At 38.0% G+C, this 14,690-nt stretch overlaps 1 protein-coding gene across 3 annotated transcripts in view; it reads right to left on the bottom strand.

Moving 5' to 3' along the window:
• The window catches only part of ATP13A3 (ATPase 13A3), a 59,720-nt gene that overhangs the window by 29,955 nt on the left and 15,075 nt on the right, over positions 1-14,690 (bottom strand). For all 3 annotated transcript variants that reach the window (XM_071567093.1, XM_071567092.1, XM_071567094.1), the window contains exons 3-7: positions 7,969-8,062; positions 5,922-6,095; positions 4,972-5,142; positions 4,589-4,659; positions 976-1,056 (exon numbers count right to left, since the gene is read on the bottom strand). In XM_071567093.1, coding sequence (XP_071423194.1) covers positions 976-1,056; positions 4,589-4,659; positions 4,972-5,142; positions 5,922-6,095; positions 7,969-8,062 — 591 coding nt within the window. The remainder of the gene's footprint in view (positions 1-975; positions 1,057-4,588; positions 4,660-4,971; positions 5,143-5,921; positions 6,096-7,968; positions 8,063-14,690) is intronic.

The raw sequence follows: 14,690 nt of genomic DNA, 5'->3' as shown, positions 1-14,690 counted from the left end.
TAAGTTCTTCTCTACCTATGTACTCCAGCTGTGTTACTTGACAGGCATATTGACACCACTAGTCTAAAACAGCATGTTAAAAAATTAATTATTTTCCCCCAGTAATTTCTTGACAACCAGAATTTAAAGAAAATGTGGAGAACGCATTTAGCCCTAGCAACCAGAGACAGAGCCACGTAAGCCATGGGACACACTTCAAAGCCCTAAAACCTGGGAAGTTTCAGCCTGTTTTTTCTAAAATCAGAAATTAGTTGCTCTTTAGGCCAGGTTTGCTGCTTCCCGGCATCCAATGCTCCTTATTAGTCACCTAGCACACTGCCTCCCACCTCACAGTGACCACTAGGCCAAGGATGGGAAAGAAAACAAGGGACAGCAGAGTGATTGCGCTCAGCTTTCCCTTCAAGCTTTCAACAATCTGCAGATTAAGGCAAACGAGAACCTTTCCAGCCAAAGAACTCTTGATGGACTTTTCCACTAGGCATCAGTCTATTTGCCTCTGAACCCACACACACCCTTCAACCATGACAGGACGTTATGGTAACATTTATGTCATTTAAAGGTGAGTAATGTGAAAAAAGTCACTGCATTGTTTTACATCAGCTGTCAAATTTCACTGTACACCTGCCAAACTAGTTGAAAATGTAACTGCTTGCTAGTCTTTTTGTACCTTCACTTTATTTCAAAGTGTTAAGCACTAAAGAAAATTCCAGAAATATAGTCTGAATTACTTTAATCAACAGTTCCAATTCCCATGGTCAGTGTTGTTTGAGAAAAGTAAGTCAATGTCATATCAGAGTTCCTACTCAATGCACCGGTAAGAAAAAACAAGGATTTCATACATCTCACAGCCTTCTTTGAAGGAAGTGTAAGAACCTGTCTGCAAACACTGCTCGCTCAACTGTCTTCTAGTTTTAGCTCTCTGAGCACAGGTAAGAGAACAAAAACAATTCTTCTCTCCAATGCTGTTAATATTACCTGTAATCATGCATTTCCTTTGTCAGTCCTGTGCTGTGTTCATTATGGATTGCAGAGCAGAATGTAGATTCATCTAGACCTCTAAGTAAAGGAAAATTCAGCGAGTTATTTAAGAAACCTGATATTTAAAAGTAAGTCTTCAGGAACTCAACAGAGCTAGGTCTTTGCCACAAGGTGCACTGTATTATAAAGCAACTGAGCCTACGGATTTATGTGGTTTCAACCGTTTTTTGTCACAACTGCAGTTAGCAATGAAATCATTAACAGGAGCTTTTTTGTAGACATGTCTTCCTCTGTAGGATCTTTCAAGCAAAAAGACAGACAAAAAAATGAAGTAAAATAGTAGCATAGCTAGTGTTCAAAGGCCTCTAAAAAGTGGCAAGCTTTATAAAACATTATATGAAATCAATATGCATTAATATTTCTTCAAGTAAATCTTCATTTGACTCTAAGCAGTAATGAGAGTATTTTGGAAAAAAATTAGTCAATTTATTATATAAATCTATACTACAGTTATTTTGCGGCATCTTGCTATTAAAATGCTATCCATGAATAGGAAGTATACAGTCTACATTTTCAGTTCTTTCTTATCACCAGTACACTCATCTTCACAGGACTTTTCTATATGGCTGTGAAAGCAAATGCTGTACTTCAGAAGATCTGCAGATAAGCAAGTACACCTGAAACATCATTATGTTTGCAGCTATGGGATTACCTTAACTACCAAACTCAGTAAATCAGACAAGTATCACACCCAATATCCAGGAATTTTCTCACGGACATACTTTGGATGCACAGGAAAATATCATTACCTTCCAAAAGCCTTTCACAGATGCCATGACAAAACTACCACTATGCCACCTAAGTCTGTTTTATATTGGATATCTATTGTCATCTATCAAAAAACAGATTCTATCAAAAAGTTGTCACAGTGAAAAAAAACCCAACCCTTTATTGTGCATATATAGAAACAATGACTTCCATTCTCTAGAAGAAAGGGAAAGCTTTAAACATCCTAAAGCCCAGGATGACATTTCCACCAACTTCATAAAATAGAACATGAAAGCTACGAGTAAACATGGACCTAGGTTTACAAGTTATCTCTAAAATTTTTTAAACTAAATACAATTTTTTACTAAAAAAAATTAATTTTTAAATTAAAACCCCATACAAATATCTGTTAATAATTGCCTTTCCTCCCATTCTATCCCAAATTACTCATTTTTTCTTTTCCTGCAGGAAAAGGAATGTAACAGTGGATTTAAGGAGAGTGCCTAAAATTAAATGCTTTATATGCCAATAAGCATACCTATGTGAACATTGTTCATGCAAAGACGGAGCTTCTAGCAGGATGTTCTCTGCTTTTTACAGTAATGTTACAGACTGAATTCCCAGGGCACTTAAAAAAACATCCCTGTGTGCACACATTTTATTACATAAAGCACTCATCAACCCACTCAGAGATTCAGCAGACACAAGCTAAAACAAAACAGACATACAAGGTCAGAGTTGCATCCTCTTTGGCTTTGTGACCAAGTCTGATTTAGTTGAAGAACAATTACACTTGCATTTCCTGTGTTTAAAACAGTGATCTTAATATGACAGTAATATAAAAACAATGGTATGAAACTCAAGCTCTCACAACTGAATTAGTTGCCCAAGATATCTTAATTTGCCTCCCTTCTGTGTTGTGCTGCATCTCTCATTATGTGACCAAACTGTTCTGCCCCTGGGTACTTGTGTAAGCAGCTGCACTGAGCAAAGCAACACGATGCAGGATTATGCTTGATCACAACTACAAGTGTGTTGCCTGCCTTACAGATTTTATTATAAAGCTCTTTGTTTCATATACAGTCTCTTCTCAGATACTAACTTGATTCTCTACCATGTTATTAGGTAATACCAGTTTTTCGTTTATATACGTGAACTGAAGAGCAGAATAAGAAAACATATCTTGGCAAAGGACAAAGTTTTAAGACTTCTTTTCAGAACATTTATCATCCATAAAGCTTAGGTATTATTTTGAATGTGGTATCCAGTACTTCGACTAAATGATTATTCACTTTAAAGTTAAAGCAAACTGGCATTTTTATCTGACTTTGTGCAAAAGTGATTTAGTACTCTAACAGTACCCAGAATGTCTCAGATCCAGCTCTTTCTCCACTTTATTATTCAATAACTAAATAGTGATGTCCAGCTCAGCTACTGTACCTGACTAAACAAATGCTCGGGCTCAGTCATGGCTAATACATCAAACAAATGAAAGTTTGGCTTATCAGCAAGAATGTGATTGAATAAATGCTCACATAACTTCACAGGCATATCTGAGATTTTTCCGGGGCTTATAAATTGGCTGAGTTATCACAAGAACATCAAAAGGCACAGTCAAACAGCCAACAAGTGCCAAGTTTCAAGTCACTGCTTTAATGCTAAGGAACAACATTTTTTTCTAAACACATGGCGTCGTATGATTTTCTTCCAATACCTGCTCTTAACATACAAGTCCTTAATCTCATCTGTGGTAAATATTCCCTTTGAACAGTTTAATTTAGGAACATTATAGGGATGAAAACAGGACTTTGTAATACAAAATGATGTCACTACGTGCACCACTGTAATTCATGAGAGGCTTACCATAAAAAATGTATACTAAGCTTTTCATGATTTACACGAGAACTGAGACACGTCCACCCTCCCAGAACAGAACTGCTCAGTTTTGCTTGTGTTGTGATAATTTCTTTAAATTGTTTTAATTGCTGATAACTTTCCATATCATTTGCACACATGTTTTTTGAAAACACAAGATACTGGCATACTATGTTTCTTCTTCCAGAAATCTTGGCTGGTTTTCTTTCCTTCTGGTCATGAATTTTTTCTATATATAGGGCTTGACCTTTTCCACATGATGGTTCAATGTGGTGAACACTGATTTAAGTTTAAAAGAGGTTATGTTTCTGATTTGAATGAATTATTTTAATGGACAGTTGCCAAAAATGGAGAAGCCTGTGCTCATTTGACTTGTGGCACTACGAGAAGGCCTTATCAGTATCATCAGAAAGAATTTTCTTCTGCAGCCCTAACATCATGCAGCAGTGTTGCTGGATAAAAGAAAATACAGCACATCACAAGCTAGCACTGCACACTGAAAGGCACGTTTTATCAGTGCAAGAGACCTGGTTTTGTTACTAAAGAGTAACAAAAAAGGCATCAAATTAAGCTCAACTGGACTAAAATGTAGCAGCAGACTTACACAAAGATGAGAAATAAGGTATTTGGTGAATTCCCCTTTTTCCCCCCTTTGGGCCTAGCTCAGCAGCAATGCAAAAAATAGAAGTTATTCCACCAGAAGCAAAGTTTTTGAGAGTTTATAGAAGAACTACTGTCTACAAACAGGTACTCTGATTTTCAAATAGCACTCCAAGAACAGGCAAAAAGCCTGCAGAGGCACACAGCCTATCGTCCTGCACAAATCATGCTCGATAAAGGCACATCAAACAAACACCTTCCTTCCAAATTCACACCAAATTACAATCTCCCTGCACTCAGAATGTTCAATGACTCAGTGAGCTAAAACAGTTGACCAGTATAAAACAAAAGCAAAAAGCATTCTTACCGTAAAACATCAAAATTTTGAACTGAATCATTCCAAAAATACTTCACACTGTGATGCGTGAAATAACGAATCTGCAAAGGCAACAGACACAGATAATAAACTGGCACCTCTTAACTTCTCTTCTGACTGACTTTATCCTGGCCAGCAACAGTAAAGGAATTTTAAAAAGTTTCACTGAAAAAAGAATACTTTTCATTTAACACAATCTTTCAAATACTCCACAATTTCCAGCAAAAGGTTATTGAGAAGACTTGTGTTCCATCCAAAGAATGAGTTAGCCCTTCAGACAGAAGCAGCAGCTCATGTGGACTGTGTTGTGCTTACTCTCAGTAGAACTTGAGATACATGAATATTACCAAGCATAGTATTGCTGGTTTACTTACAGGCAAATATTTTTTCAAATCGTTTTTATTCTCCTCTGCAGCAGATTCACAGAAATGAACAGCATGGCCATTTGAAACCTTGTGCACTGTAGGGTTGGGATTCTGTAAAGGATTGGCTCCCAAAGAAGGCATAATGCGAACCTTTGCACAAAACCATATCTTGAATTCATCCTTAAAAAGAGGAGAAAAAAATCAGTTAGTTGAAACAGCATTTAAACATCATTTTACTATAACAGCTGTAGCAAAATGTGTCAACCACAGACAAAAGAATAGCAGAGCCTGTATATAATTAGAGAACACATTCCCAGTATCACCTACTTTTAAGAACAATTTTCTTTCCACAATTCTAAAAGCAAATTTTTTGCACCAAAAGATCTATTGGTTGTAAGTAACGAGTTTTGGTACCTGACATTTGACTTATTCAGGCCCTCACAACTTAATATAGCTGTTCTGTAGTAGGAGGAACTGTGGGATTGCAATGCATACACCCACCCCACGGCTTCCAATAACTGAGGACTTAACACAAGATCAAAACCAGTGACTGTTCCCAGCAATTGTGCAGGAAAAAAATCCCTTGAAATCAAATGACACTGGGTTAACAGTTACACCTTGTTTCAACAAATGTATCTTTGCTGAACAAGGGAGGGAAAATCCCAAAATCATCTTGTGGGCTTAGATGAACACAATACCTGTTCTGTAACTTTTGATGACAAGAGCACTCAGGTATTTAATTCCTGAAATGGAAAGGTAAAGACCTTCTTTTTGCTATGTCACCTGCAAACAGCTGTCAGTCTTTCCACAGGCAGCAAAGCTGCACACAGGACCAAGGAGCAACAATTTTGCAGTGCTGTAAAATACAATCATGTCTATGCTGCAGGCAAGGACTTAAGCAGAAAGAGGGATGCCAGAGAACTGCAAACTGGGAGAAGCACATCGCCCTGGAGACTCACGGTTGTTCTCAGCAGAACCACTTCACAGTCTTTCAGTGTAGTCCTTCTGCACGTTGCTTTCACACGCCACTGAGGCATCCAGTAGAGGAGGAGGAGCAGAAAGCCCCCAGAACAGATCACTCCTATAGCAACCAGCACCAACTTCCAGCGACAGAGATCATAGCCATAGATCTCCTGCACGGAAGCAGAAACAAATAACAGTGACCCTCTTAATTACTCTGGCTCAGGGTGCCAACATAAATTTTTCATAGCATGCAGTATTTAAAGCAAATCAAATTTCAATGCCATTTTCTCTCTTTTCTACAGTAAGGAAGGATTTCAAACCCATTTAGTACATGCTGGAGTGACAGCAAAAAAGGAACACTGTTTAGCTCAGTCATAAATACAAACATCAGTAAAAGTGTGACAGAGGCAGATCACCCACACTGTGCGAAACAGATCACCTGTCTCCTCTCTGCACTGACCCCTAAGGACTGCAACACAACCTGCCTTAACTTTCAGTGAAGAACAACATATTTGACCATGACACAGCACAAGTCAGTAAGCATTAAAGAGCAAAAGCACATGGCTTTGTCAAATGCTGATTTTAAATAGCATTTGATTAGCTATCATACATACTTTTGAATTACTACTGCAGGCTGAATTTCATACTTTCTAAACAAACCTGTAAATGTATTATCAAACACTACTGTTAGTGGTTTATTTTGCCTGCCATTTAACAAGAAATGCTACATTATAAACTGCCAGCCACACTCAAAGGTTCTGTAACTTGCACCAGCCAGAAAAATCCTCTTCTCCCATTAAAAAGCCTCAAAGTATTCAGATTGCAAGCACCAACTTAACTTGACGACAGCCAGGAAAAGAAAATAATTTAGTGACTTACTGGATGCTGTGTTACATTCCTGAGTTTCACATTACATCACTAGATTATATTTCCTGCTGTAAAAGGGCAATGAAGTTTCCCATTGAGTCCCACCTATTGTTCATACTGACATCAACTTTTTGCAATTTTTTTTTTACTTTTCAATAAACAGTATTGGAAATTGTTTAAACTCCTTCCCTAAGAAAAGGCTTTTCAAAAAGTTTGGTTTGCCACATTCTCAGCTGACAAAAACCAGAGATAAAGCCCATTCTCTGTTACCCCCAAAACACTCCTTAGCAAGAACATTAGGAAAGTGAAAGTCAATGGGAGAAGTTAATGTTTTTTTTATTTTAGGGCAAAATAAAATTATTTCCTCCAAAAAGCATTTATTTGAGTGATCAGGCCATAAGTACCTCCTGTTCTAAGATGGATTTGCCTGCTCTCTGTATGGGAGCTGTCTGGCGAAGAGCAGCTTTTCCCAGCATTGTGTACAAGGACGGAACAAGGACTTTAATTCACAGAAACCTTTCATTTTTAAAAACAAAAATCCCTATATACCCCAAATGGGACAGAAATCTAAAGATCAGCTGCCAGTATTTTCCTGCCAAAGATTCCTTCTGCATCTCCCAGGACAAATGGTAAGAGGCATCATTGCTCCAGTAGGAAGCATAATTTATTGCTACCAAACATCCATAAAAGTTCTCGTCAGGTGTTAGGAAGTGGGTCTTACCTGCATAAATAAAAATATGCAAGAGTATACAAAGTACAGTCACATTATGAAACATTAACCTGTTTTAAATGACAAGAAAAAAGCTCCAGGATCTGGAGAGGAAAAAAAAACACCAAAAAAACCCCCAAACAACAACCACCAAAAAAACCCACAACCCACTTTGTTTTCATTTTCATTTTAAAAAAGAAATGTTAGTACCAAAACGTGTTATCTGTTGAACTAATGACCCCAACCAGCATCCAGAATCTCTGCCCATGGCTTTCAACAAAACCTTTCCCAGTCCAAGATGAGATTTCTTAATACCAAAAAATATTATCAAGGATAACCTTATAAAATTGCTAAACTGATTTACACTGAGACACTCCAGTTCCTGATGTAATATGTGCCCTTTAGACAGAAAACCCTGAAAATGTGATTCTTTCATTATGTAAAAATAGATGATCAGAATTCATTACCATCTCATCTTCCTCTGCTTTATTGACATATTTCTTTTCTTCTTTCTCCATGTTTAGTATGATATGGAACTTCTCGACTTGAGATATGGAAGACCTTCAACAACAAAAGAATTAAAAATTGTAGCAATATTACAGATTGTAAACCTGTTTTAGGTTGTTTCAGGTTAACTTTCTGTAAGTGTGTACACATATAAAACACTGCCTAATAGTAATATAGATCTTAAATTTGCACTGTTAATAGTTTCCAGAAGTAATGATCCAAGGAGCTCAATAAAGCTTTAACACTGAACACAGGATGAATATAAGTGAAATACTGCAGCAACAGCAGCTTTGAAAGAGGGGGGAAAAAACTTGTATCAATTTAACCTGATTAAATATTCTACACCAAATAAGCAGTTTTTGGTACATTCTACAAGCTTCATGATGGAAACGTAAATTAAACTTGTAAAAAAAGCTTAAAAGTAGGTTAATATTACACATTTGTATTACTCTATATATCATAGCTCCAATCAGATGCTTTGAGAAGCCAAGCTATCCCTAGAGAGGAAAGGCACCGCACCCCTGAGATGTGCATTTCTTGTCTGAGCAGAAAAACAGGCATTGCTAAAAAAGGTTTAGTCCCCAGTTTGGTATTTCTAAATCAAGGCATGCTCAGTGTTGCCCCTTCTTTCACCATTCAATTTGTATCAAAAGGTTTATGTCTCACAGTAAATCTCTCACAGATGCAAATCTTGAGAGGTGCCTTGAGGACAGATTATGATCACAAGTTTCATAAATAGGGAATGCGTGAAAAAATATGCAGCTGTCTACAAGATGAATATAGGGCAACAGCTCCTTATTACAATAGGTTACAAACAAAGGTTACAACATCCTATGAGGCTCATCAGAATTTTCACCATCACATAAACAAAATAAGAAGTACTGTGTCAAAAATCTAAATTTTTGAAATTAAAAGTGCATCTAACCTTCATTTGGGCACCCCTGTCCTGTAATTGTGTACAGTTTACAACTAATGTACCCATATGGTACTTACAGAGGACCCACTGCCATGGTTAAAATCACTGAACAGCCACTGCTTACCTGGCAAGATGTGGATTAACTACAATTCTCTGCACTGAGATGGTACAGCCTTTCGATTTTATCTACTGCACAGACGTAAATCTCAGGAGACAGCACTTACTACCACAGCATAAAACCAGTCCTCAAGTTTAACTCATAGCACAAGTAGTTATTTTAATTGTCCTTTTTCAGACTATTATTAGCATTAGGTAGTATAACCATTACCAACTTCTTTGCTGTCGTTTGCTCCCCGGCGTTTTCACAAACCAAACAGCCAGACTGCAGGGCAGGTCCCCTCAAAGCCACCCTCTGCATCCAGGCACTTACATTCATCAGCAATGACAACTTCAAGGGGTCCTTCCTCCCAACTCCTGCAGCTTATCAACAGCATCACATCCTCACGTGTTTTCTGCAACCTACCACCTCCTTTCTAATTAACCCCACAAATGAAGCAGGAACCCAAGAGAAAAGGTTTCTTTTGTCACTCAAATCTGGGTCTCCTCAGAAATCTATTCCCACTGCTGGGAATAGATTCGTTTTCCTAGTAGAAGAAACACACACTCAAAGCAGAGAACTGCATCACAACACAGAGCTCAGTCCCAGGTGAGAAGCAGCTCAGCACTTCATAAATTCAGTGTTTGATATAGTTGGCATATTTTTCTGAATGGAAGGAAGTTAACTTGGCAACAACTGTCTTCTTTGGCAGAAACACCAGCTCACATGTTTCCTGCCTTATTAAGCTGAAAATTTTCTATTGCTACCCAATAGTCATCTATAATCTTACTGCAAATCTATTTGCAAACTAAACCACAAAAGTCATGCAAGCTCTAAAACACAATTTTGTTTAAATTGCCACTTTTCTTCACTAAGCAGCTTTTTATTCTGGGAAAGATAAAAGTATATAGGAAACCAGTTAAAATCTGTCCTAAAGCTGTACAGGATTGCTAAAAATGCTCCTGAGGAAAATCTTTGAATTAATCACATCAAACAATTTTATGTGTACCACACAAATCACATTTTCAATCAAGAAATCACGCAGCCAAAAAAAGTTCTGTGTATTTACAGAACTGTACTTTTAATAGAGTTCACAGCTCCAGAAGGAAATTATTATATTAATCATACTTGAACTAGTCTGTTCTTAAACAAACATGCACTTTCCTGCTATAATGCATGGTAACATCAAAACCGGTGCCTGCAGGCAACACTCCAATCTTGACAGACATACTAAGTAGCAACTTGATAGAGAAAAGCACCAGACAGCAAAATAAATGCAAAGAGATTCCAGATCAATTGATCTCAACTGGAATTTCCATATGGCCAACACGTCAGCACAGGCACCTTGCGGAACACCACGGCAGCAAGAGAGGCAAGTGAATTGCCTTCATTTAGGGCCGTTCCACTGTGTGAAGGGCATCAAGTTGCAGGTCTGAAGTATGAAGGGGAATCTCAGCACTGAGAGCACCAGCAATAATTCCTGTTTTTCAATGAGGTCTTTGAACAGCTGGGTAGAATCAAATAGGGAACACATGAGGTGCATAAGGAGGCTATTTCTGACTCACATCATTCGCTCCATCTGCATTATCTTACACACTCATTTACTGAACAACCTTCAGGCTAACACACACATTCTCAACATTGCACAAACTGACGGTGATTTTCTGCATTAAACGCAAATTCAAATCTCTAAACTTGGACAACATTAAAGATATTTCCTTAGTTGATGAGTCATGAACATCATTTCTATTCCGCAACAAAGAGCAGCACTCTCTCTCCAGCTGTATCCCTTCTAGCAGACCATCAGCCCCAGCTCATCATCAAGAGTTCAAACAGGTAACTGCTGTGCTTGTCTCTCACTGCCCTGCCGATAGTTGGGGTTAAACACCACCACGTGGACTCCCCAGGGCTGCCCTCCCGGGGTGACTCCAAGCTGCTGGGTCAGACTGAAGAAATGTCACCAATTCAGAAGGGACTTTAGCAATCTGTGTTTGATCTTTACTTCCTCCTATAATATGGTGGGAAATTAAACATTTCACTGTTTTAATCTTTAGTTCAAGATTTAAATATAAGCCTTGGCCTTTTCAGACCATGACAGAGTATGACATTTTACTAGTACTGAAATTGAGGTGAGGCTGAAATCCACTTGCAATAAGCAACATGGACATGGGAATAACCACATACATTGTGCCTCTAATGCACCTTACAGGCTGATACTCAACGTCTCTCCAGTCCAAATTCCCAGCAGTGAATAGCTGGAGAAATTCTCTCCCCCTTTAACAAACTGAAAATGGAAACTTTTTAAAGAAAGGGGTTAAAACCAATGGAAATAGTGAAAGTTACTGTTAACATGACATTGTCAACATGATTTTTACTTATTGAGCCATTTTTGTATAGCAAAGCACATTCTAGAGACAGAGAAGTAGGAAATATCAAAAAGGTTTGTAAAAGAAATGCTGTTTGCCACCAGATTGGGTGAATGAAATTGCAACGTTTTATAACAACTTAGGTATAAATTTAGCAAATGGTCTAGAGATCAGCTGAGCAGTGTCTGAACTCTAAGTACTTCTAAGAGCACACATTTGAGTCTCAAGCTTAAACAATAAACCTGCAACTTTGCAAAACTAAGTTAAACAGCATTTGCCATTTGTCTCCATCCTGAAGAGCTGTGAGTAGGACAGCACCTGCAGCTTCAGATTTAAGTTGATACTATTTTGGAGATACAGTAAATCACAGATTGGATCACTGAAGAAATTACAGCAGTGTGAAGAGTAAAACTAAATGCATCTCCTACAGTGCTACAGCTTTTCTCAATTACTACGCCAATATGTGTATTTGTTGATCTATCCTGACTAAACAACCAAGACACCAAGCAATTTTACCAAAATATTTATAGGCAATAAACATTCATAGCAACAGCATAAAAGATGCAAGTGAATTCATGGCATATTTACTAAAGAAGTTGTTCTAAAAACACCACAGCAAGTCTCAATCAGTACACCTGAAGAGTTCTGTAAGCCACACTTCTGAAGGACTCCCGGCTTACCTACGTTAGTTTTCTAAGAGTTGGCATAATTAGCAAACCACTCCAGTGCAAATTTTACCCTTAAAGTTTTATTTGGGAGGTAGGAAGCAAAGATATCTTCTCTCTGTTCTCCTCAACATTTATCCCAATTCCACAATCTTTAAAAACTAATTCGTAAGATACACATTGCTGCCATCAGTTTATTCTACCAGTTTTTCACTATAAGTGGAAATTTCATAATTTCAACAGAAAAATGTCAAGGTCTGGAAAAACTGCAGCTACAAAAGAAACTTCCAGTATTTCCTGCAATCAGTAGGTAATTTAAATCTCAAATTTCTCAGATTAAAATATAATTTTCAAAGCTGAAATCAAGTAAAATCCATGTATGAATACTCACCAAAAATTATCAAATTATTAGATTTGCTTAGTCTCTCTTATCATCTGTCTCCTTAAAATACGAGAGTAAATAAATTTACACATTTGTATCTTAAACACTCCGTATTTTATCCTTTTCAGATATTTGTGAAAAATGCTGTGATAACTAGAAGAGTTTCTCTTACCAACAGGCAGTCCAGCAGCTGTGCTCTGCACTTGCTTTTGTTACCATGAGCTGGCGAGGCACTTCTTAATAACGGAGACCCTATCTACAAGGGAAGTCCTGACAAATGAACTATTTTGTCTAAAATCTAAAAAAAGTCTCCAAGGGCTTTTCAAACTGTTATCAAAAGATTAGCATATCAAAGAAAATTTGGCATTGCTTGGAATGCTTTTATTTTTTGTCTCTTCCCTCCAGTGTGGCCAAACAATTGCAAGACCGTGGCCGGGCTGGCGCTTTCAGCATCAGCAGCCCGTCCAGCTCCTTCTATTCAAAGCACAAATGTCTCACCAGGAGCCTGCAGACAGATGCAGGTCCATGCACGAGCACTGATACTATCTGCCCAGCTAAAGCTTATGTGCTTCTGACCAAACCCTTCCTTGTATTTACAGTGGCCGGGAGTGAAGACAACACCACTCATTTTGAGGAGCTGATCGATGGCAAAGGCGGCAGTTCAGAAATGCACACGCTGCTCACTCTCGGCACTTTACAGTGTCTCACAGAGCATAAATGAAGCAGACACGCCAAATTAGACAACCTTTAGGGATCGGGTGCTACAGAGCTTAAAAAGGGAAGCTGGTCACTAACTGAGTATGACAGAGAGAAGTTACTTTTCTGTACAAGACAAAACTCAACCAGCTCTGCTTCGGTGTGAACATGAAGGGCAAACAGAGATGTGGCAAGGCAGACAGAAAAAGCAAGAGACATGCTTGAGAGAGGCCAAACTCCAAATCCACCTATGTGCAAAGATTAATATGAGTAAATCTTCCTCAGCTCTCTATGTCATCACTGTCATTAAATAAATCAAACACTATAAACTAACACAGGAAGAAAATTAAGACCAAAAAAAACCCTGACTGACCTGTCTGGAAAAGAATCTTGGTGGGGAACAAACATGATTCATATTCCTGACGTCTGATCTACTGTCTTAGCAAGTGACTCACCTGGCTCTCCTGAGTCCAAAAGTGCTACTGAAAGACTAAAAGTCCTCTTCCAGAATTTATTTACAACAAATGCATCCTCCACTAAGTGACACCTTACAGCTCTGGAGTTGAAAATTAAGTTTCTAAATAGCTCAATGCCATTAAAAACCTTTCATATTTCCAAATTAAAAATCATCTTGTAAGTAATCTTCAACTGTATCCTAACCAGCTGCCAAAACACAGGGAAAAATGGGGTTTTTCAAAACTAGAAAGCCAAACAATATTTAGGTCACTCAGAAATTAAACATTTCTGTACTTTAGAGCTATGCTTTCAACACTTTAAACAAAGAAGGAATCAACCTTAGAAGGTAACAGACCTTACAAAGGCAATGTTTATCAACTGGGCTTATTCTTGTTCCAGTAACATGAGACTCCCCCACACTGAAAACAGTTATCAAACAGTCCATTTTTTTCAAAGCATTGTAGTAAAAGTTTTCAGGATTCAAGCAATGGACCTGTAATGGAGGTAAGAGACTTTCCTCATGTACACAAAACACCAGCTAATGCTCAATCTCTGCCATACTGGCAGTTAGGAAATTAGAACTGAAGAAATACTCAAACTAGAAGAGATGTAACAGGCCAGGAAGAGGAATGAAAGTATCTTCTGAGACTGTTACATTTCAAAATACGCCCAAATTCTTAGGAAAGATGAAAATTGAGCCATTAACAGAAGAAGATGGCAGTTCATTTTCCAAAGTGACCAACAGAGAACAAGTGCATCCTTCTGTCCTGTCCACATCACCTTCCAAGGGCTGTGCATCAGGTGTTGCACAGGAGCATCTGAACCATCCAAGGAGACAGTGCTTTGGAAGACAGTTTTGCATTCACACCTCAGGCCAAATGTCAAAAGACAAATATTAAGCGACAAATATTGTCAATATTGTCAAAAGATAATATTAAGTGTATTTCAAAATTTCAGTGCTATGGTATTGCCCATATGCATATAAAACAAAGTATCTCTTATCTAAATATTGCAGGAAAATACTTCTTCAAAATTATTCCAGAAAGATTAAGAATGTCCTTCCCCAAGCCAGTGGAAACATTTCTCAGCAGATAGAAAAAAATC

Source organism: Pithys albifrons, chromosome 11, assembly GCF_047495875.1.
Source record: "Pithys albifrons albifrons isolate INPA30051 chromosome 11, PitAlb_v1, whole genome shotgun sequence".
NCBI lineage: Eukaryota > Metazoa > Chordata > Aves > Passeriformes > Thamnophilidae > Pithys > Pithys albifrons.
The sequence above is the reverse complement of the archived record's forward strand: the minus strand, read 5'-3'. Positions and strand labels throughout refer to the sequence as shown.